Raw genomic sequence first — 22543 nt, 5'->3', positions numbered from 1 at the left:
TGGACTCGCCAAAAATAAATGAAACAAGTTTCGCAAAACTTGGTTCTCAATAACTTCGTCCAGATTTTTGCCGCTGTCGAAGGGACGAGGGCTCCTCATGACTTATTTATAAATCAGCTTTTATTGTTACTTTTTTTCTCGCCTCTTCGAACACGTGTAAGCCCTTTAAATTTACGAAACATGAAGCCCTCTAAAAAGATTTTACGCCAGGATTTTTTTGTTCCATTCTACAAAGAGCTCATATTTTATTCCTTTATTCCTGATGGTCACTTGTTCTTTACATTATAAGACTACTTAACCGGCCCAGACGTGTTGCATCGCGAGTGTACCTTTGACTATTAGTGCTGTCACCTTATGAAGAAAAACGGAATTACACACCATTCTAACATTTCTTTTTCTTTTATAAAAGCGAATCTTTCTATTCCTCGCTGATGGCGTTCGATGTCGCGTCAGAACGCACTGCAGGAAAACCAACGTTTCAAAATGGGTTCACAAATGATGATGATGATGGTGATGGTGGTTGTGGTGGGCGTGGGGGTGGTAAGCGAAGGCAAATGAAACAACTCAGGAAAAAAAAAGATTCCCGTGTTAGGAATCGAACCTAGTTCCCCCTAGGTATAAAACCGACGTCTATCCGATTCCGCCATTTCGACACGCCCAAAGAAGGTTGAATTTAAAGCGAAGCTTCCGTGGTCTCACTGATGCCGAACGTTCCGTCACCAAAACTCTGTGAACCCCTACAACCCTGACGACAGCAAACACGAGAAAGCTAAGAGTTTCGACTACCGTTGTCATTATACAAAGGGGGGTTAGTTTTGTAACACGAAAGTGTTTTATTCCCGGATACGCGAAGGTATCGCTGGCGTCATATCCGTCACCGAAGTGACGCCAGTGCAATAAAGCAAGCGGCCTGTAAAGGGTGCACCCCTGCATACGCGGTCTTCTTGCGGGGAATCAACCTTTAGTACTAAAGAGTACGTCATACGTAGGATTGTTCGTTTTCGGGTTTTATATTTTAACACGAAAGTGTTTTATGTTGCGATACCCCAAGAGTTCACTGACGTCATATCCGTCACGGAAATGACGCCAGTACACCTTTGCCGAAGTGAACGGACAGCAGGACTTCGCTCTCCAAGTGCACCCACAAGACAGCCGCCGACCCGCAAATCACGATCAGCTGCGGATTTCACTGCACATTTCACTTTCGTGTTTTACTTATTCCTATGACAGAGGAATCAACCAATTTTATTTTTCTTAATTAAAAACAACGGTTCTTGAGACAAAGCCTTCGACATTGCCAGTGAAGTGCAGAACGGCAGCTTGAAAACTGCAGGCCCTTGAATTGTCTGGACATTGAAGTGAAGCCGCCTAAGTAAAGGTTCCTGCATGCTTTCGTCCCATCATTGTTATTCGAGGGAGAGGAAGAGAGCGAGAGAGAATGGTCTTTAATGGAACTGGTGTGGTTAGCCTGGCAAAGGCGTCTAGGTTGCTGCGCCGGATGTATAGGGGAAAATGAATTTGATGAATGTGATCATGATGACAATGATTGTTACCACGATGCTCATACTTGTGTAAACTTGTTTAGAGACACCGATCAAGTCCTGCAGTTCCCGGGAAATCCATGGAGCTATTGTCGCTCGGGATGCTCGCCTAAGATTGCTAATAAAGCAATTGAAAGAGGCATCTGGCGTTGATATTTGTTTTTTCCTGGTCAATAAGGCAAACCTGTTGATGTCTCTTTTGACGACGACCCCATCACAAGCCTTGTGGCTTTTTTAAACTCTAAAGTGTGACAAACAATGTTTGATTTGATTGATTGTAGGGTTTAACGCGCCGATGAAACGCAAGCGATGAGGCGCGCCCTAGTGGAAGGCTCCGGATTAAGTTTGACCATCTGGGGATCTTTAACGTGCCCGGAAATCTCGTAAACATGGGCGTTTTTTTATTTTCGCCTCCATCAGAAAAGCGGCCGCCGCGTCCGGGAATCGAACCCGCGACCTCATACTCAGCAGCGGAATGTGACAAACAATGTTTGATAAACAGCAGAATTTGAGGCCACCCAACATGGCGGCTCAGTGACGGGTCTTTTAGTCTGATATGCCACGTTATTTCGCGATAGGCGTATTTGACTCCGGGAAATTATTACATACACACATTTTTTGCTCGTTTTTTTGTTGTTTTTGTTTTTTGCTTGCGCCAGGGAGGGCGGGTGAAGCAACGCCCGAACGTAGCAAATAATTAAAACATCTTTCCCCGCTTTCATTCGAATGGGCTAAACACCATCGCGCAAGGAAATCAATAATTCAACTCGCCACCCTCTTTTCAGTTTCTGCCTTGTCTTCGCGACGAACTCCCACCACAGAGCGTCGCTCCTGACAACACCGCGCTATTTCTTTTTTATTTTCTGCCTCACAATTTTGTGGTCTACCAACCGACAACCGAAAACTGGGGCTTATAGGCTCGATGAGGAAGGAGAACAAACAAAAGAGGAAACACCTGGCTGCTCGCAAATGCAAGAAATAGAAGAAAACCAGCACTCGGCTCGCCACAAACTCGTCTCAAGAAAGGAAGCCTCAGCTCTAACGCAATTTGTGTCTTCCTCCCAAGAACACGGCGCCCGGCGGCGGCTGGCAACCACATTGATCCGGCGACGCCTGGGCGTGCTGGCACGAGACGACCACGCGCCCGAGCCGCTTCGGCTGGCGAGCTACGTGCGAGCCGAAACGGTCGCATTCCGCCGCGTCGCCTCGGGGCCGGCCGACGTAGCAGTCGGCAGCGAAGACGCTGAAAAAATGCGGCTCGCGAGATAAGCAGCGCGGCAGCGATTTTGACTGCGGCCGAGACAGTAGCGGGCAGGGAAGGAAGACGAGCCGTTTTTGTCGGACGCCATTTGCCCGCGCAGCGGGAATCGGGCGCGCGAAAGCTAGAGGAACAAACTGAAGGCGAGAGTAGCGGGGCTTTTGGGCGGAATTATTGCGGGAGCAGAGCAGCGGCCACTCGCCTGCTGTCAGCCTACCGCTCCTGTTTCCGCTGCGTATGCCGCCAAGAACAGCTATCAAACCCCGCCCATTTGTTGTCCCTCCGGACTTCTTCTGCCTTCATTTGCCTCGCTGTTTCATTCCGCGAGGCGACATCTTCGGACGCAGCTCCGAGACCTGCCTGGAAAGCTGCGCCAGATGTCGTCCTCCGCCCGTCGCTTCCACGAGCTATTCGACGGACGACGTTGGGCGGACGCGATTTCCTTTGTGTTCGTGCTCCCGCTTTCCCTTCTCCTCCGTCGTCTCGTCTTTTCTGAGCTCTATTTCTTGTCACGGCTCCGTTTCTCTTCGCCGTGCTTTTGGTGCTTTCCCTGTCGCTCACTTTTGTCGCGTGCGTCATTGTTGCGCTCCCGACGACGACGTCGACGTACCGGGGAAGCCCTCGAGGGGAGAACGTGTTGACTCGGAATGATTGCGGCCGGGTCGCCGCTGGGTGCCGCCTTTGATTTGTGCCGTCCTCGGCGGGGCGCCGCTACTCAAACGAAGACGTCGCATTGTATCGCGGCACGGCAGCTGTGGCGAGCGAAAGTGGCCATTGGTTCTCCTGCCGCCGGGCTCTCGACAACTCTTTCTCGTTTTATTTTTACACTGTTGGCTGTCGTAGGGAAGTTGTCAGCTGCTCGTCATATCCCGCCAATATTTTCGTCATTGGAGCTTGCCTCTAAAGCGTGCTTCGCGGCAAGTAGGATGATACTGCGGAGAAGCCTTCAAAAGAGGGTTTCCAGGAAGGGAAATTTTTGCAGAGGTCGCTGACAGTTACAGTTTTATTTATGGTAATTATATTTATCATCCAATACTATTTGGAACCATTTACGGTGGAGGAGAAAGAAGGAAGGAAGGATAATAGAGTGCATGAAAGGACATAGGTTAACCAGGTTACAGTCCGGTTGGCTACCCTACACATGGGAAGTGGCGAAGGAGGGATTTAAAGAGAAAGAAAGAGTATTGAAAAGACAGGAATAGAGCTTGAGAAGCAACAAAAGAAAAATTAAAGATAACTACAAAAACAATACAATAGGCGCTAATAAAGCCTAAACTGAAACGGTAAACTAACCAAATAACAAATCAACAATGGTGCACAGTGTCTCTACAATCGTTCAGACAGTCCTGTGTCCTTTAAGAACCGAAGTAGCGCTTTTGTGGCCTTTTCGGACTGTGATGGGCTACGTCTGTGACACAGAACAGTTTAAGAAGCTGCAGGAAAAACCAACTCTGACTAATGGCGCAACGTTCGTGTATTCGTCTGCCGTTTTTCCCCTTTTGTTTTGCTTTTGAAAGGGAGGAGCTAAAAGTAAATGCGCGAGCTTTCTTTAGACTGATAACAGTTTTTTTTTAGGTTGATATGTATGAAGTAAAAAGAAATATTTCACTGGAAGGCAAAAATTTAAGCACCATTTTCGCAACCTAACTCTACCACCTGGCGTGAATTATTATGGTGACATAGCTTAAGTGGGAGTTGGGCCGGGAGTGTTGTGTACAGAACCGACAACCCACCTGTAAGAGTGCCCGACCTAACCTGGGGCGAGAAAAAAAAAGAGAAGGGGATATCTGGGGCATCCAAAGTGTGTGTGCATGAGTTCCTGGTATGTACGGTGTGCTTGAATGTACAGCTACAACGAAAATCCCAGCACTTGTTAGCAGTAATTACTCAGCATATTTTCGATCCCGTGAACGGGAAAATAAAATTCGTGTGTTTCCACAGGGTAAGTCATTGAAGAATAAGCGTGCCAACCGCTTTCAATGAAAAAATGATTTTTTTTTTTATTTTGAAGAGGTCCACTTTATCTGGGAGGCCGTAGGTGTTCGTAATGTTGCGAGAACCACCGAGTTGTGGAACCTCGGGGCAAGTCCAAGCAACAGCGGCTTTTATGTCTTGGATAGCTGCATCGGTGAATAAATCAACTTCATCGTGGGCTTTGTCGTTGACCAGGGTGCGGACGTACTGTACCCTAGCTGCTCGTTGACGTCGGGGAATGGGTCGTCGTCGAATAGGGCCGATTGCAGGCCTCTCCCAAGGTGGGATGAATTTAGGAAAGATTTCAGGGTCCAAACTGCTGTTCAAGGTGTCCCATTTAAAAATAGCTCGTCCCTGCGGCATGTATTCGAGGTGCTTATGGAATCGCAGCTTGACTTCTTCGTCTAGATTGATGATCGGAGCCTTCTCAGACGGTCGTGCGCAGTTGGTCACAAGCGCCACGGTTCCGACGTCGGCGTTAGAGCATGTCGAATATGTTAGGAACAACCCCGAAATCTTAGAAAAAATCCCAAACTTTGCCCTAACAAATGGTCTCTATGAGATGGTTTAATGGCTGACCGACTACCGTTTCAAGTTCACCAGTTACAAATGAACACCGGTGCGCATACATCTTGCCACACCAACCGTAATGTGCCATCAAGAACTATCCCGGACACCCCCTCCCCTCAGGGGAAGGCCAGTGTGTGTGCGTTGCTCCAACGGGACCTTGAGAGACAGCTGCAGTGATAGCTGCAGTAAAGGTTGAACATTACTTAGATGTACTACAACTACTTAGTGTTGCCTTTCCCAGTCCTCTTTTCCATTCCCTACCCACAGGGCTTTATAGCCTTCTGTCTGCAATAAAGTCATTCTTTCATTCATTTTTATTTTGCTCTGTAACATTTTACGAGGTTTCTCCTTTTCAATTCACTGCGATTTCTATGGTCTTGTTTTCGTATACTCGTTCAAGGAACCGGTAGGACTGCAAGGGTGTGCCTAGGTTACCTCAGCAAGGAATATTTCGATCGGTTTGAGTACAGGTTGCATTGTTTACGTTTATCTCCTAGGCAAAAAAGAAGCGCAACGAAATTCTACCGCGCCGCTTTCTAACAGTGAAGCTGTTGAACAAATCGTTTGTGCATGGTGTCCGCAGTTGAAAATGCCACGAAAATGCCGAGCGCTCATGCACGCGTTCCTCGAGTGCACGTTCGCCAAGGTAAGCATACCCACCTAGAGAGGTTTGCCAACATTGACCACAAAAAACTCCAGCGTTCGCCGTGTCGTGGGAAACTTTCTCGGAACGTGAAACACACGTCGTAGCGTACGCCCCTCGCTAGTTCGTCCTCGTGTCGTCAGGCGCATGCGCTCTGTGCCGTAGAAGAACCGCGACTTGAATGTCGACGCTGCTGTAGGTGATCATTCTCTCCACATGGCCCGGCCACCGATAGTTCGCCCGGCCGAGGAAGAAGCCGCGCTTCCATAGGCGCGGCGTGCAAAGCATCCGCTACAGGCGATAAGTCGCGCTTGGAGAGCGGCGTACGAAAACGTCGACCAAAACGACGAGCTCGCTCTCTCCTTGCTCAACATTAGGTCATTGAAATGTCATGCCGTTGACGTCAACCACGACACAACAACGATACTAACACTCAACCTTGTGTCTGTCAATGATCCCCTACAACAGCTTCGCCATTCAAGTCTTGCGCGTGAGTACAAGCTTCCCTGCCGCCCCGCTTTTTTATGTAAGCAGTAATAAATATACTAAATAACAAATTACCACTACAATAGCTCCTTCTGTACAAGAAGAGGCATAACAACCAAACAAAAACGACCAGACACGCTTCACGCGGTGAAGATACAGGCACGTTTGATTAGAACCTTATCATGCTGCGCAGGAGGTGCCGTTGGGGCCTGAACGAGGCTCGTCACAGAAACCATATAGTCCCTCCCCCCGAGCGCAAGGGAAGCGAGATGGCAGATCGGCAAGGTGCTGAAACTAACAAGTTTCTCGCGGTACTCCGCAGGGCCCGGGGTTCTCCTCAATTATAGAAGGGGCTGCGCCCAGCAGGCCTTACACAGCGCGGAGCCTCTGTGCGCTATCTCGCCATGCCCTCTCTTCTTCCTCATTTTTTTTTTCTTCCCAGGGAGGACGCACAACCCGATTATGCAAATTTCAGGCAAGAGGAAACACTTGGCGGGAGCGCACGGATCGAGTCACCCGCTAATTGTCCCCCTGCCCGGAAGGAGCAGCGCCCCCGAGCCCCGTATTTTGGGCTTCCGCAGATTACAGACACGTCAGGGGATGGCATTTTGTCTCAATTTTCTTTTTTCTGGCTGAAACTCGTCGAGCTTCAGTAAAGGAGGTAAAATGGAAGGTAAATTAACAGCTCAGCGGCACCCCACTCTCCAGTCAAAAATCATTGCGGAACAGAGTTTTAGGCAGCGTAATTTTGTTTTGCTGACCGACCTCGGTCAGAAGTAATTTTCCCGCAGCTTTCTTGGAGGTAAAACAGTGAACGCTTTGGTTCAACACTGATGAAGGGACCCAGAGCACTTATTGCGACACGAACAATTGAGTTAAGGACACTACAGAGAATGCTGACATTTTAGGCGACATAAAATATGCATCGCTGTTCGGGCGGTACTAGCTTATATGAAAAAACAGGCGCTAAAAAGCAGAATAAGATGAACACGTGCTGAAAGTTCCGATCTTACGCGCTAATACCACAAACCAGACGGTCTATTCCTAAACTGAGGCGGACGCTTAAGCGCAAATCAGGCTTCAGACTTGGCCAAAAAGTTTTCCTCTGTTAAAAAGTGGGAATAAATTTGGAAGCTCGGCGCAAACAACAAAAAAAGGCAGGCATTAGTACACTTTCTTGCTTTACGTCCACAAATAAACTAGGACAACGAAATTGACAGGAAACGATAAAGATACACCCGAAAGTGTTTCCCTTCATCTTCGCCGTTTTGTAGACCAGTCATTCTGAAATCTGTCGGCGAGACAAAATAATCGCGAGAGACTAAAAACAAACGCCTCTTTTGAAGGAGGAGACGAACACATGAACGCTCCATCCCGACCGCTTGGAATTACTTATCCCATCGACAGGCTTTCACACCGGCAACGTTCCCTCGTGTATCGGGGAAAATTTTCCAAGCATCGGTTTTGACTCGGCTCGAAAAGAGTTCGATGCAGCAGTTCCGTCCTCCCTACATCCTTCTCGCTCCGACTTGCCGCCATCTCTTCTCATCGTTTCACGTCTACTTTGCCTTATTCTACCCTTCGCCGGCGTTGTCCGCTTTAGAGTGTACAGCTCGCAAGCTAGATGCGCTTATAGAGAGCCATTTTCAAAGAGTACAAAGCGACTGTGCCATAGCCGGCACGGCAGCCATTTCTCGCCTTTGGGGCCTCGGTCCGTTGCAACGAAAATGCGGGTAAACGAGGTCTGAAAGCGCGCTTATATCTCGTTGCTCGGCACGAATCATTACTCAGCCTAAGTGCAACGACAGCGCGCAAAAACTGAACGAAATGTACCTTCTTCTGCTTACTCTCTCTCCATAATACCTTCTTTAAATGCTTCTGTGATAGTATCTTTCGCGTCCCTTTTCTTTCATTCACTTGCGCTTTACTTCATTTTATTCCTCTACATCGCTATCGTAGTGCTTAATCTTACTTAGTGGGACAAACAGGCTGGAACGGCATTAGAAGATGGATTAAAAGTGTTCTTTTTGGCCATTCTTAACACTACTTCCCTCACTAAGTTTGTTACTGCACAAGAATACCATTTACATGGAAAAGATCGCTTTACTGAAAAGAGTATGTACAAACGGTGTGTTTTTGAAGTTATGTGTACAGCGCTTCATTTTACTGGTTATTGACTTGCGGGACAGGTTGGGAAATCTTCCGTCTGGGACGAAGTGTGAGAAACTTTAAAACATTTAGCTATTTCAAGAATAAACGAGAATGCGTTTTTTTCTTAATTGAAAAAATAAATAAGGACATTGCCGCGGCAGTCCAGCGTTCTGGCACGGCAAGAACACATATCCAGAGAAGCCGATCCCTTTTTCGCCACAAACATAGATTCTTAAAAGTTTGGTTTCAATTTATGTTTTTTCCTTGGCACAACTCCGTCGTGTTCCTGACGACTGTATAAAGCTGAGCGCTCATTTTATATGTGTGCAACGTGCTAATCCTTCCAAATTAGTGTGAAACCGCCATGTCTTTACAGAATGGACAAGCCTGCAAGTGCGGACATCGGGAGTTGCAAGACCGTGCTATCGCTGGGACTCATCTTGCGTTCCGGCTATTCGTGATGCACTCTGCAAGTTTTGTGGCGGAGCTTCTGGCGGAGCTCGTTAGTTTACGTTTACCGACACCAACCACGCTCGGCACATACTTCAGTTTTCATTTTAGCGTAACGCAGCCGCTTCGTTTCTGCCTCCATTCTTTTTTGTGCCAGATCCACCTACGTCTGTGCATACTTCATTTTGCGACCTAAGCGCTTACTTCTGATGCTGTTGTTCTAGTATAAAAGGTTCCTCAGCAATATCCAAACTGCATGCACCATAATGCTGAGACAGAAACGCTGGTGAGGTAACGGCAAAAGGGAGCGTCGTGTGGTCTCTCCTGCAACCTGCGTGGATACCGCCGGACGCTAGGATTTTCCCCTGTAGAAATGCCAAAAAGATTGCGTTCCACGTTAAGTTGACAGAAAAATGTTGTCTCCGGCGAGAACACTTCAGGCACTAGTGCGACCCTCATAAATACCGCACAGGGCTAGCAGCTAAGCTTTATCGGGCGATCTCCACTCGGCAGATCACGGAATCATCTCTCCAACATCCTTACCCGCAAATATGCGGCACCGTATACCGGTTGACTTTGTATGCTCATGTTTTGGCTAGAAACAGTCGCGGTTCGTTGTCGTTACCAGTGGCCGTAATTTGACTTGGAATTTCTAGAGTGGGACCATTCGGCACTGTAAAATGGTGGCTCGTGACACACAAGCAAACTTTTCTGCGGTTAGGCTCTGCGTTTAAACTGATATATTCGTGTCGCGGCACGGTCTCCGAAATACAACAGTGTAAGCTGATTCCAGGCACCAGAAATTCCCCAAAGCGTTGCATTTGTGGGCCGGGTGAGTAGCAATTATGAGTGTAACTTGGAGCTTGAACTCAAAAAACAAGCCCCCTGCGTGCTATTTTCAGCTTTTACTCCTTGCTTAGGAGGCTGTCGTTTGCGAGCCTTCAGACAAGGTGTACCGAGACATTTCTTTTAACTCGAAATGAAGGTTTCGTAGTTAAAGGCAATTAATGCAAAACTCAATTCAAATAAAAAATTTGTTGCGACTCCAAAACGGTTTATGGCACGTTTACAGCCCGTGAAGAGAACACGCATGCCTCAGGACGCAGAACGGGCACAGCCAGAATAGTAAAACCAAAGTGCGCAGTGCTTGAACACAGGGCATCGTTTTAATTGTGTCTGAGCAGTTTCTTACTGTCAATGGGAACTTTTCTGCGACGTCCGGCAATAATAGAACGTGGGGATTGCAAACGCAGCCCGTGATCACTGCCCGGGTCAGAGAAAGTGGGCTAGGAAGAGTACCGGATAGACTGCTTGGGGGCACCAAACAACGGCCATTTGTCTAGGGAATTGGGGAAACAAAAAGGACGGGTTCGAGTGGAGTAACCCCACCGATTGGGGAAACACTGGGCTGTTCTGTAAGCAAAACACTCTAGAAAACGGAGAGCCTGCTTTGGGTATCCGTGTCTCGCTGTGGATCGTGATGGAGATTAAATCTTTTTTCTATTGCTGTTTTGCTTTTTCCAACCAGCGTTGTCTTTTTTATTGGTGTTTTGGTTCCGAGTTTTCTGAGCTGTGATATTGTTGCTGATCTTGATATTTCTTGTACATCATGTTTTCAGCAGCTCTTTCACCTCGTTATGCAATCTTGTGGGCTCTCTGCTCCTAGCCGGGTCACAGGTTTTGTACCTAGACTGACGTAGAAAGGGGAGAAAATTATTCCTCGATTCTGATTTCCCCTCTTTGGTCAACACTTTTCCTGTCATTACTACATACGCACCATAAGCATCATAACGAGTTCATTTTCGAGTTGTGGCGGGCGTACTAAAATGGGGCGCAGAAGGTTAAAAAAAGAAGCAGGGGGAACCAAAATTTAGCGCAAGTTAAAGATCATCAGCAGTAGCAAGAACAGATACTGATCATTTTACTCTTGCATAAAAGGTAATGTCACGGCAACTGGAATTCCAGATGTGGTTCCTGACTTTTGGGCGCAAATGAATAATCTTCCGAATGTAACAACTCCCGCAATGAAGCGGCCGTATTTTACACTTGAATGTCTGCAACGTGGCTGTCTGTAGAGAAGCATCTTGATAATACACTCAAGTACTGCAGCGGTGAGATTCCGCACCGCAGATCACAACTGCGCTCTACGCATTGCTTCACATAGGAGTTCCTACTTCGCCTAGATACAAAAAAAATAGCTAATCTGATATAATTACTGTACACTGACTTCAGGACTTGGTTAATCCACATCCTGAATCCTTCTTGTTAATATTACAAATCATTTCTTGTTAATGAGCACTTTCCTGCTTTTACACTGAAACGGCTCTGTCACTAAGATAAAACTGGTGCCATTGGAAGCGCCCTTGTTGTTAAAGCTTATTAAAAGCGAATAGAAAGAACGAAGATATTTTAATGCCAGTAATGGGAGATCGTCTGTCAAAAGAAGTTTTTCAAACCCACCGGGCTGCTTGTGAAAATGTGGTGGCTATAGACATTCTTCCGCGACTGCCTTCATTTCGTCCGTATTTCCACGCTTCAGCTTTCAAAGAATACCTATGACGGCATATATTGCTTTGTAGGTTATCAGCTAACTCGCAATTAGCGCTACTGACGACCACTTGCCACTTCAAAACTTGTTTTACTCGGGAAGCCTCCATTCGAAGGATTTCTTTCGCCATGACAGAAATACTTCCTTACGGTTATGCGCCGAACAGATGCACTATTATTGGGCGTTTTCTTGAAGCTCCCGTTGTAGTATTGTGTTTTTAAGCCTTCTTTGAAGCCCGCCAGATCAGAAAGAAAGAACGAAAAAAACAACAAGCGCTGTTGGTACGAATAAATAGCAAACCTCGGCGTTCATTCCCCATCTCCATTGAAGCTTAAAGGCCACCCTTTTTCAGTTACATAATCGTTCTTTCTCAGGGCTCATACCTACAAAACGCGGCTTCGAGTAGTACTTCAGACCGCTTCAAAAGAGGAGCTTCTACCGGCGTACCAAGCGCAAGCAGATACAAGTAAAGCTTACTCCCCCCGCGAGCCAGATAAAATTCGCTTGCGCGAGGAACCATTCGTCTAATGATGAAACAGAGTATCTGAAAGAATCATTCTTAGCAAGCGGCTTAGCCCGAGAAATGGAAGCGCAGAGAACATTGCGTTTCTTTAGTTTGGCGAAGCCGTTGTGATTTCCAAATCACCAGGTAGCGAGTTACGTAAAGCGAGGGGCCCGATTTGTGCTGATAATTGTGTGTGTGCGTGTGCGTGTGCGTGCGCGTGCGTGCGTGCGTGCGTGCGTGTGTGTGTGTGTGTGTGTGTGTGTGTGTGTGTGTGTGTGTGTGTGTGTGTGTGTGTGTGTGTGTGTGTGTGTGTGTGTGTGTGTGTGTGTGTGTGTGTGTGTGTGTGTGTGTGCGTGTGCGCGCGTGCGTGTGCGTGTGCATGAGAGAGAGAGGGGGAGAATATTCCAAAGATGGACTTGCTAATGGCAGTTATCGATGCGTTTATTGGCACTCAAGTGCCTCACCCGAGTGCTTCCTATGCAAGACCGACGAGAACATAGTTGCTGGTCACTCTGGAAGCAAAGCTCCCTTTAAAACAAGGTACTTTACTCATCCTCACAACACCAGTTCATGTCATTAATGCGTGGTAAAAAAACGTAACTTATAGGCTTCCTACAGTAGCCAAGGGGGTAAGACTTACAAGCTCGAAAGTAGTTTCTCTAAAAAATATATCTTTAGCTTATTTACGCCATATTCGCATTTTCTCCTCACGGATCTCGCGGTATAACTTTTCAAGTTTTATCCTGGCAGGTACCTGCTGGCTCGAGGCGAGGATGCAGCAGCTGCATTTATGATGGAAGAGAAATACGAAGGCTTGTGCGTACATTCCTTTCTGTGAGAGAAAAATGGACTATAAACCTGTACAACAGGAAGGCTGCCCGTAAGCCCAGGTTCAGCGCCGGCTCTGGTGAATCCGAAGTTCGTTTTTGTACAAGTTGCTCGTACGTCAACTTTCCTCGTGTTTAGACGACTTCTACCGACGTTACCTCGGGTAATTATTACGTGCAGAAACCTCTGTATTAAATAATCAGACCTCACGTTGTATAATCTTGAAAACATTTGAGACTCTTACTTTGCCTCTCAACCAAAAAAAATTGCGCCTATCTCCCCGCGGGGGGGACTCGAGTAAATGCGTCGCATAGGGGGTGGGTGTATTGCGTTAACGTTTAGTGTTTGGGGAGTTGGTGGTAGTGAATGCGTTGTATCAGCAGCTTCTTGACGTAGTTTGAATGAGTCAAGGATATAAGACGCGTTCGTAGCCTTTGATTCTGTGTCGGTTTTGTGGCGCAGTGGGAAGAGCACCATGTATCTCGCGTTCCGCCCACAGGTAGTGAATGCGTTGTATCAGCAGCTTCTTGACGTAGTTTGAATGAGTCAAGGATATAAGGCGCGTTCGTAGCCTTTGAATCTGTGTCGGCTTTGTGGCGCAGTGGGAAGAGCACCATGTACCTTGCGTTCCGCCCGCAGGGTCGTGGGATCGAAACCAGGCGCCGATAAGTATTATTTTTTTATATAGTGTAGGGGGAGGGGTGCGGATCTGTTGTTGAGAGCGAGGAGGGTAGCGTGATGCGGGAGAGGAGGAGTAGGGGAGAGGGCGCGCCTGCGCGCTGAGCTGTTGCGGACGGACGGCGGACGCTACATGTGAGTTAAAGAAATGCTCTGCATTTAAAAACCGTTTGCAATACAAGAATAATCGTAAGAGCATGCTGGGCCGCATTCAACCGCCGCAGAATTCAACCTGAGCGCTCGTCAATGCAACAATAGGCACTGAACGCGTTAGAAGACGTCAGGAGAATGCCATACGCGTCTCAAGATTGAAAGAGTTATTTCATTAGAACCCGTACGGTGTTGGTGTATTCCTTACTAGCCGCGTGCTCCACGATAGAACAAGCCTCGTGGAAGAGAAAAGCCACGCAGTGTGGTTAGTTCGACTCGCACGAAAATTGCATTGTAGACTTCTTATTGCCTTATGGTGTCGACGAGCCACAGTACTTCACACTGTAGCATCTTCTAACCGAATGCAAACCGCACTTGACATTCGCTCTAAATTTATTGTCGTAACGCGAAAAAATGGCGAATACAATCTTTTCCTCAGAGCCTGTTAACTTCGCTTTGACGTTTTTGGTGTATGAACACAAAATGGGGACTGGCACATGCACATTCGACTGCCGTCATTGAAGTGTAAGTTTTGATCCACATGGTCTAGACGAGCGCTAGTAGGTTAAAACCTTAAATCACCAGAGGATGAAGCAATAAGCAGCTTCCGAACAAGGAATGAATGAAGGAGTAACTGCGTAGTAGCACTATGACATCGGCAAGAAGAGAACCCACACTGGATCACGTCAGTTCAAAAGGTATCACACTTAATTGTAATTAGAATTAGGAAACAGCGTGTTTAGTTACCCCAATGGCGACCGTTACGGTGTGAGTTCCAGATAAGACATGAATATGATACAGCCATTTCAGAAGAGCCTAATTGCTGTTTAGTTTCCCGAACACGTCAGCATATTGAAGCTCAGTGCAACATTCGACCGTGAACTTACCCTGGTAAAATTCCCGCTTAGTTTTGTAGGACAGACAATTGGTGCTTTTTGATTAAAACAATGCAACACAACAAAAGGTTATCTGCGAATCTTAGGACTATTTTCCTGCTTTCGCTGTCCCTTCGAGCAATATTTAAGAAAGTTTTTTAGCAGCGTGCTTGGGTTGCTATATTGTTCTCAAAAAAGAAGCGTTTTTGCTTGCCCTTTTTTTTTTTCGTGACCGCTGAACTATAATTTCATAAAGTGCACTTGCAATACTTTCAAAGGCTTGTTTGCCCTCGTTGGTTTCAACTTGCAGGGTGACATTTTCAAAAACAAGCGCTTTAATAAAATGCAGGTTATGTAATTTCTGTCAGCGCAAAGCAATTTTGTCGATTACCGGCAAGACATCAAGATCCTTCTAGAAATCACAGAGCTTGCAATTACATATCAACGAGAAACACACTCCCTCCCTTGCTAAGGCAATGCTAGAAAATTGTTACCGTGAAGACCTGTTTGCAAAGGATCGGGTGTCGCGTCCGCATAAATTCATCTTCGACACTGTGTGCGCTCCCCCTAAGGCTTCAAGGTTGCCCGGCCTCTAGTTTGCGGGAGGGAGCGGCCGTACGAGACATGCGACCCCGCATCTGATATGGCACTCTTTTTAGATGCAGAGCATCTGATTCACTCGCCTTGTCCCTCCGGCGTCGTCGTCGTCGTCGGCGGCGTCGTCCACTCCTCCCCCATTCTCCTCGCCGCGCCAACTAACTGCGCTCTCCGCCGCTCACCCCGTCTCCTCTCCGATTGCGAACACTCTCTGGCGAGGGGCATTGGATTGGATTAGATTGGATTGGATTGGATTGCCTTGGCTTGGATTGGATTTGGATTGGATTGGATTAAAGTGGATTGTGTTGCATTGTGTTGCGTCATAGCCGTGGCACGTTGCGTCATAGCCGCGGCAGACGCGCTGGGGCCCACGCATGTGCAGTACTCTCTCTTCCGCTGTTTCCTCTCCTTCGGGCGCGCTGCGCATATAACCGGTGTGCCGTTCTCCGGCGAAGCAACATCCACGCTTGGCTTAAACACCTAAAGTCGACGCCGCTTTACAAGTACGCCAACGTCGTCGTCATCGACTGGGACCGGCTTACGCAGTCCCCTCAACGTTATGCGCGCTATAAAACGCGGTCCCTTCGGCGCTCCGCCTATGCGTCGCATCTACACAGGGGTTCCCGCGAGGGGAGGTGGGAGTTTTTTGGCCATACTGAGGGCTGCGTTATAAAAAAAGTGTATGAGCTATTAGTTCCGCAAAATCGTTTGCACGCGCAGTGCTTTTCTTGTTCGCTGGAGAGCCGATATGAACGTATGTAGAAAAATTGTGATAAAAAGCGCGTGCCCTTTCTGGCGCTACACGTGGCTTGTAGGTTGGAGACGAGCCAGGGCTTGATCCCAACAAGTTACGACCATGTGAGATTTTGAAGAATGAACTCAACGCTGGTGAGCCTCCACGTAATTCCCCTCGAATCAGTTTTATGCTTCCATGGTTGGCAGATCATTCGTCTTTGTAGAGACGTCCGTATTTTTTATCTTTGGTGCTAAAGAGCGCCAAATGGCTGCCGTGACGCTCTGCAGGAACTTTTCGTTCCTGTTTGAAGACGTGGACTAAACTATCGTCTCCATCCGCCTTGCCTGCTTTGCCATCATCCGCGGTCGTTGTGACCGGTAATAGAACATATACGACCTCGCAAAGAAAAGTAGGGTGCGTTTGTTGTGGTATTTTTATCGCCGTTACTGCCAAATATATAAGGAATCTCCAACGGCGTAATTTCTGGATTTCGAAAGGTCAAGCGTTCGCGCAGAAATCGATGATTGGGTTTTTAAATATTCTTCCCGTCACAGTTCCAAACAGTTGGCGGATGGTCCTTAGGTGTAGCGGTTCACGGGCCACTACGAGGTAGCAATTATTCGGAAAAGTTGTAAGGTTACGGTGTACTAAAGAACAATGAGTAAAGAAGAGACACCATTCTCCTACCCGGAGAAAGAAATTGCTACTCCTTATAGGACGGTAACCGAACTGTATTTCAAAAAAAAATGTGGCGGGTTTCTTCTCGGGGTGGTTTATTCGCGTCGTTCTAAATTTTAACGTTCCTTGTGCAACACTTCTAACTTTCAATATTAACACGTACAGAACAACCCCCTATGACGGCACCGCCTTACATTATCCTACTAAGGAAAGGCTCACCGCTCATATCTTCGGGCACCCGCCGTCATGATTTGCAGGGTCTCCCTACGTCTTGTTGCAAACACCATGCAAAGTGCGGTCCATTCATTGGTAGACCACGCGTCTGTCTCATTATGGCGTTGCGGAATAGCGAATTCCACCGGTTGAAAACCAGAAAAATCGATTCTCCCAAGACAAAGCGAGGGCCCAAATTTCGTTTCCGTTCTTTCTCACTATGCCCTGCGTCTTTAATTAGAGCGTACGTGACCGTACGCGTACGCGGAATCGACAGCATTTCACTGTAACGGCCACATTGATACTAACCTATTCTGACGGGACGAAACTAGGTCGCCGATTCACTTTCCCCAGTAACGTGATCTGAAGTGCACGGAAACATGACATGGTGCGCTCCTAATTAATCAGCCTCGAAAAAAATGAATGCTTCCGGATGTTCCTTTTGAGTGTTTCCAATTGGCAAGCTAACAGGTTTCAAAGCATCGCGTTCAGTGCCGATATTTTGGTTTGTCTTTTTTAGGATTTATTTGTATTAGTACTCCCTCTAAGCCAAGCGTAAGTGGTGAGCGTTCTTTATCGGCGTACGATCAGAGGTACCCTGTTGGCGGCAGAGCTGCAGGTTTTATCGTCCTGTTGTATTTAAACAGTATTGCGCTGTGCGGAATGCAGATTTATTCGTTAAATCGGCGAATTTTTGATAACTGGACTCTGCTGGATTACTTACAGTTGTAGTTATTCTATGCCTACGTAGATAACTGTGAGGTATAACATAAAGAGCGTAAAAATGCCTGAAAGTAGGGATCCTGGTACACGTTAATATTTTGGCGTTTAGAAATTATCTATGGCTCCCTAAAAAAATCAAACTTAGCTGAAAATAAATGAATATCCATCACCGAAGCCGAACTTCAGAGAAATAAGAAATCTCTACCGACGGAATCCTATAAATTTAGAAGCGCCGATTGGGATGAGAGGTTCAGAACTGCGGAAAAACACTTTCTGTTCTGCTATCTGGCTGTCATCCAAAGGTTAGAGCTTAGAAATATGCAAAGTAGGGAAGAAGACAGGATCGCAAGCGGGAAAATTTGCATCTGCATCGGCGAATGCATACGCGCCCTACCTGTGCCAGCGAGTCTTGGGTGTTCGTCGTTTGTTTCATGCAAAACATTCGTTCAACGGTTATCTCCGTCGGATCTACCTGTGAAAACGCTTACTAAAAAATACGAAAGTTACATGGCCGGCAACTAGTAGCACACATTTCAGCCTCCAAGTTTCCGTTGAACCTGAGATGCCCGGTCGCTCTCACAAGCTTTGCAGTTTTGGGAAGAAGAAACGCTGGAGGGAGGTTTTTCCAATGCAACAGCTGAGGGTGCAATAAAAACATATATGCACGGAAACGGGTCTTCTTTCAACAATAAACCTCACCAATCACTACTTTTATGGTTTTCTAACTCACAGCACATTTCAGGTGGCGCGCTTGGGTGAATTCATGTTACGTGAACCGGGTGTCTCTCACCCAGAAAACTTCAAGCTTTATTGTGTGATTTTGTACATTATTACCTCACAGTCACCCGCTCCTTCTGGGCATGTTGTCTACAGGCATCCTGGTACTTTTCATACAAGAGCAGCTCTTCTACCTGTCATATGTTAGGGGCTATTTAGGCACGTTGAGTTGATAAGATTACATGGAAGAACATTACGGCCCGCTGCTTCATTAAATAGTTTACAATTCAGCCCAAAGCAGTGTCTTGTGGCGGATCCCCAGAAAATCGCGTCGTCTGCTTCAGCAAACGGGATAAGGTTTACGCAAGAACATTAAGGCACGCTGCTTCGTTGAATAGTTTACAATTCAGCACAAAGCAGTGTCTTGCGGCCGATCCCCGCAACATTGCGCCGTCTGCTCCAGTAAACGGGATGTGTCTCACCCCTTCTCCCCTCCGGCTTGCTAGTCTTCACTCCTGTTGTTGCAAAAACCTCGACAGTGGCGTTATCTTTCGGATAAGGCGGTGCAAGTTCCGTTTTGCTGCTGTACAGTGCGAACACGTGAAGGTTTGGAAGAGTATCGTGGCTTCTGTTGACTCGTAACATTGTTTCGTTCTAGTCACGTGCCAGCTCCTTCAGCAGACTTTTGACTGTTGCATTTCGTGCTGCCCAGTGTACGAAAGAATGTCGCATGCGCCATTCGCGCCAGAGGTCCCGCCTTTTCCCCAGGGCGGCGCGTTTCCGGTCGCAGGGTGTGCTGGCCCGTCTTTGCGGAGCCCATGGTGCGTGCGCGCAACGTCGGGGGCTGCTGAGGAAGAAGGGAGGAGCAGGTGCCAGTGAGCGACTGACCTGAGTGCTGCCCGTGTTCTTGCCGGTGACGGGCGTGAGCAGGCGCTCACAGTAGGAGCCCTCGAGGAAGAGCACGCCCGAGGGCCGCGCCGCCGAGTCGCTCTCGTAGTAGAAGAGCAGGTTCTGGTAGAGCACGAACCAGCGGAGCTGCCAGCGCGCGCTGTCGGCCGTGCGCTTGCAGAGGTAGCCGCGCAGGCAGTTGTCGTGCAGCGCCTTCTCGGACAGCGACAGCAGCTGTCCATCGTTCATGCGCAGCGCCCGCTGCATGGCCGCTCAGCCGCCGGGGCCCCGCAGGAGACCACCACGCAGCAGCCACACGCAGCCGCCGCCTAGGCCGGCCGGCCGCGCCATGGGCGCCGCGTGCCCCTCACGCCGCCGCCTTCTGCTGCACGCCCCCCGCCGACCACGTCCACCGCTTGCGCCGGTCGCTGACGCCGCCGCCGCTGATGATGACGAGCTCGCTGCTGCCGGGTGCAGCCGCTGCCGCCGCCGCTGCTCAGGCGATTGCCGCTGCCGCCGCCGGCCGACGGTCGATGCCTGGGCCCCTGGCGGCCTCTTCCCGCCGATCCCGTCACGTGGGGGAAGGGGGCCTTCCCGAGCATCTTCTTCAGCCTCACCTGGACGACGACGACGCGCCTCCTCTTCGGCCGCCTCCTCTTCCTCGCGTGCCGCCGGCGGGACGCGCGAATGAAGTTGCTCCCTTCCCGGACGCCTCCCCACCGGCGCTCTCCCCCGCGCGCCTCCCGCCTTCCCGCTCCGCGTACCTGTGGAACACGCGCGTCCCGCTCTCCGTGCTCCCCCAGAGAGCGAGAGCCGAGAGGGAGCGTTTCTGCCCTATTCAGTGGAATCGGGTTACTCCGGGAAACTGTGTCACAGGTGTGCTCGTACCTTCGGAGGTCGCGCTGGTCTTGCCGTGCTTAAAGTGCACCTGAGCTTGTCCGAAAAACGTAAAACCGGGTTGGTAGCCTTTAATTCCAACCGTAAGTAGTGCTCTTATGTGAGCTTTGTTATGCCCCGGAATACTTTTGCTTTTTCTGTTTCAATTTGATGCATGTTTCAGTGGTCCTTCGAACAATAAGAGCTGCGTGGTCTCAGGAACACCGAAGCACTGAAGAAGCTTATGAGAATACGCAAAGGGCATAGTGAAAGGAGAGACATGACAGCGGTGTTCGTGGTTTTTCATATCGCAGCTATTAAAGACCAAAAAGGAGAGCTCTGTGCACTAGAATTGAGGTGTAATAATACCGATGATAGAGTTAGTGGGTACATGTCCACCATACTGATGCAGCGTGAAAAGACGGACAAAGTGAAAGTAAAGACACTACACCGTTGCTGAGTCTATTTAATTGCTTCCTTTGTTTGTACACTTCTTGAAATAGATTTCAAGGCGTTCTTCTTATTTAATTTCGTGAGACTGGACGACCGGTGGGCGTCCCAGTCTGGTAGTCCGTGCTGTGCAGCGGCGCACGTGGCGGGAGCAACCAGCAACTCGTGATCCGTGAGCTGGCCACTGCGCAGCACCCTCTCCCACGTCTCAGGGATTCCTGGGCGTGGGGGTCGGGTGTTGGCAGGACAAATTAAATGAGTTGCTGTTTCTGGGTTTTGGGGGCAGCATGGGCAATTTGGGAGAGGTTATGCGGCAGGGAAACTCTAGTCTAGAACTGTGGAACGAGCAATTATTATTTTGGAGTCGTTGACAAATCCAGGCGCCTCCCCAAGGGCTTTATGTGGGGCCGTTAGAGCACTGCTTTAAACTCGGTAGTGATGAAAGAAGTAAGGGTATACGTAGGTTTAAGAGAGGGGGCCCAGGACGAAAGGGCTGCTAAATGGTTCGTCTTTTCCTTCTGGGAATGACCGGTGGGTAAGGTCGCGGGGTCATTCCCAGTTAGGGGTCATTCCCAGTTAGGGATGTATATGCTGAAGTCCATACAATGCGGGTCTGTGGTAGTTCTGGTCGTCGTTGAAGGATGGTAGATGCAAGGCCAGGGATGTTCCCGTTGCAAACAATCGGCAGGCCGTCTGTGAGTCAGCACGGTAATATTGTCGGTAGGGGCCTGCGCTACCGCTACGGCAATCGCTGTTTCTTCAGCTGTAATAACGTTGCTGTCACCGGAGGCGAATCATTCGCCAGGACTACCAGTAGCTGCTTATGCTAGTCAGGAGCGGTGGCCCATGTTGTCGTGTAGCAGACTTAAATAGCATACCCTACACTGTGATGAGCCGTGCCCGCTGTTGGCTGCGAACAGCGTTGAAAGTCACGTGCATGCGCTTTGGTATTGTAAGCACCCGCGTGGCAGCTCATTGGGCTCTGGTCACACGCTTTAGGGTGTCGATTCTTGGACGGAGGGACAGCCTCAGTGCTTAAAACATAGTGCCATGTAGCTGTTAGTCGTAATAGCCTGAACTGGCTGTTGTTTTGTGGTTCAACTAGTCCAGCCAGCAGATTATGCAAGCTTAGCTGGAGAAGGCAGTGCGTTTGTATGAAGATAAGTAGCCCATGGGCTGGTTTTTAAGCTTTACCAGTGACTCATCAGAAACTCTTCTGGTGACGTTTAGATCTGAAGTGGATCGGGTCATCCTGGTTCTCTCGAGTGCATGATGAGGAGCGCATATTTGGAGGGTGCGCACGTTAGGCCGCACATTTGCAGGTATGCCAGCGTGGTGTCTCCTGCTTGTGCTTGCTGACATTGCTGGTGACCTTAGAAGCTTTTGTTTCTTCGCAGTGTTAGGTCATCCGCGTACAATGTGCGGGAGACATCCGCTATGAAACCGAGCTGGACTGGGAGCCCCGATTCAGTGATCTTGAAAACCATGGGTGAAATCACCGAACCCTGAGGTGTACCCTTGGCTCGCGTGCTGACCTTGCCAGAGGCGTGTGGTCTGAAGTGAAAGCTGGCAGTGTGATCTGTCAAGAATGCACGCACGCAGTTCTACGTGGTAGCTCTACAATTGAGGGTCTGCAGCATGTTGAGGATTACTGCGAGGATGGCATTATAGAATGTGATATGTACATCAAGTGCTAATATTAAGCTGGGTTGCAGAAGGTCAGGCGTGTATGGATGGTTGTGCGGGTGATATGTTAGGCCGTAGATACTTTTTTATATGCTTATGAGCCCATAAAGGGCCTCAGTATGCACTAAGTCCGCTTTGTCGTAAGAGTAGTGCTCCTAATTTACCGCAAAACATGAGCCAACTTAAGCGCTTGCTGGCTAATTCGAGCCATTATCAATTTCACAGCCCCATTGGGATATTGGCGTCTCCACCTGTTGAGCAGGCCCCTTCGGGCTGCTCATAGGTGGTCCAGGTGGCTGTACGTCGTTGGACTATAAGGCTA

The 22543-nt window shown here is 48.5% G+C and overlaps 1 protein-coding gene across 1 annotated transcript in view; it reads right to left on the bottom strand.

Moving 5' to 3' along the window:
* Positions 1-19704, bottom strand: part of LOC144170106 (ras-specific guanine nucleotide-releasing factor 2-like) — a 333796-nt gene extending 314092 nt beyond the window's left edge. Inside the window, exon 1 of the mRNA XM_077699677.1 lies at positions 19210-19704. Within this exon, the coding sequence (XP_077555803.1) occupies positions 19210-19476 (267 nt within the window). The 5' untranslated portion in view covers positions 19477-19704. The remainder of the gene's footprint in view (positions 1-19209) is intronic.
* Between the last annotated feature and the right edge of the window lie 2839 nt (positions 19705-22543).

This window comes from Haemaphysalis longicornis, unplaced genomic scaffold (genome assembly GCF_048455015.1).
Source record: "Haemaphysalis longicornis isolate Haplotype H1 unplaced genomic scaffold, Haemaphysalis longicornis Haplotype H1 scaffold_2, whole genome shotgun sequence".
Lineage (NCBI taxonomy): Eukaryota > Metazoa > Arthropoda > Arachnida > Ixodida > Ixodidae > Haemaphysalis > Haemaphysalis longicornis.
Note: the sequence above shows the minus strand (reverse complement) of the source record. Positions and strands in the feature narration are given on the sequence as shown.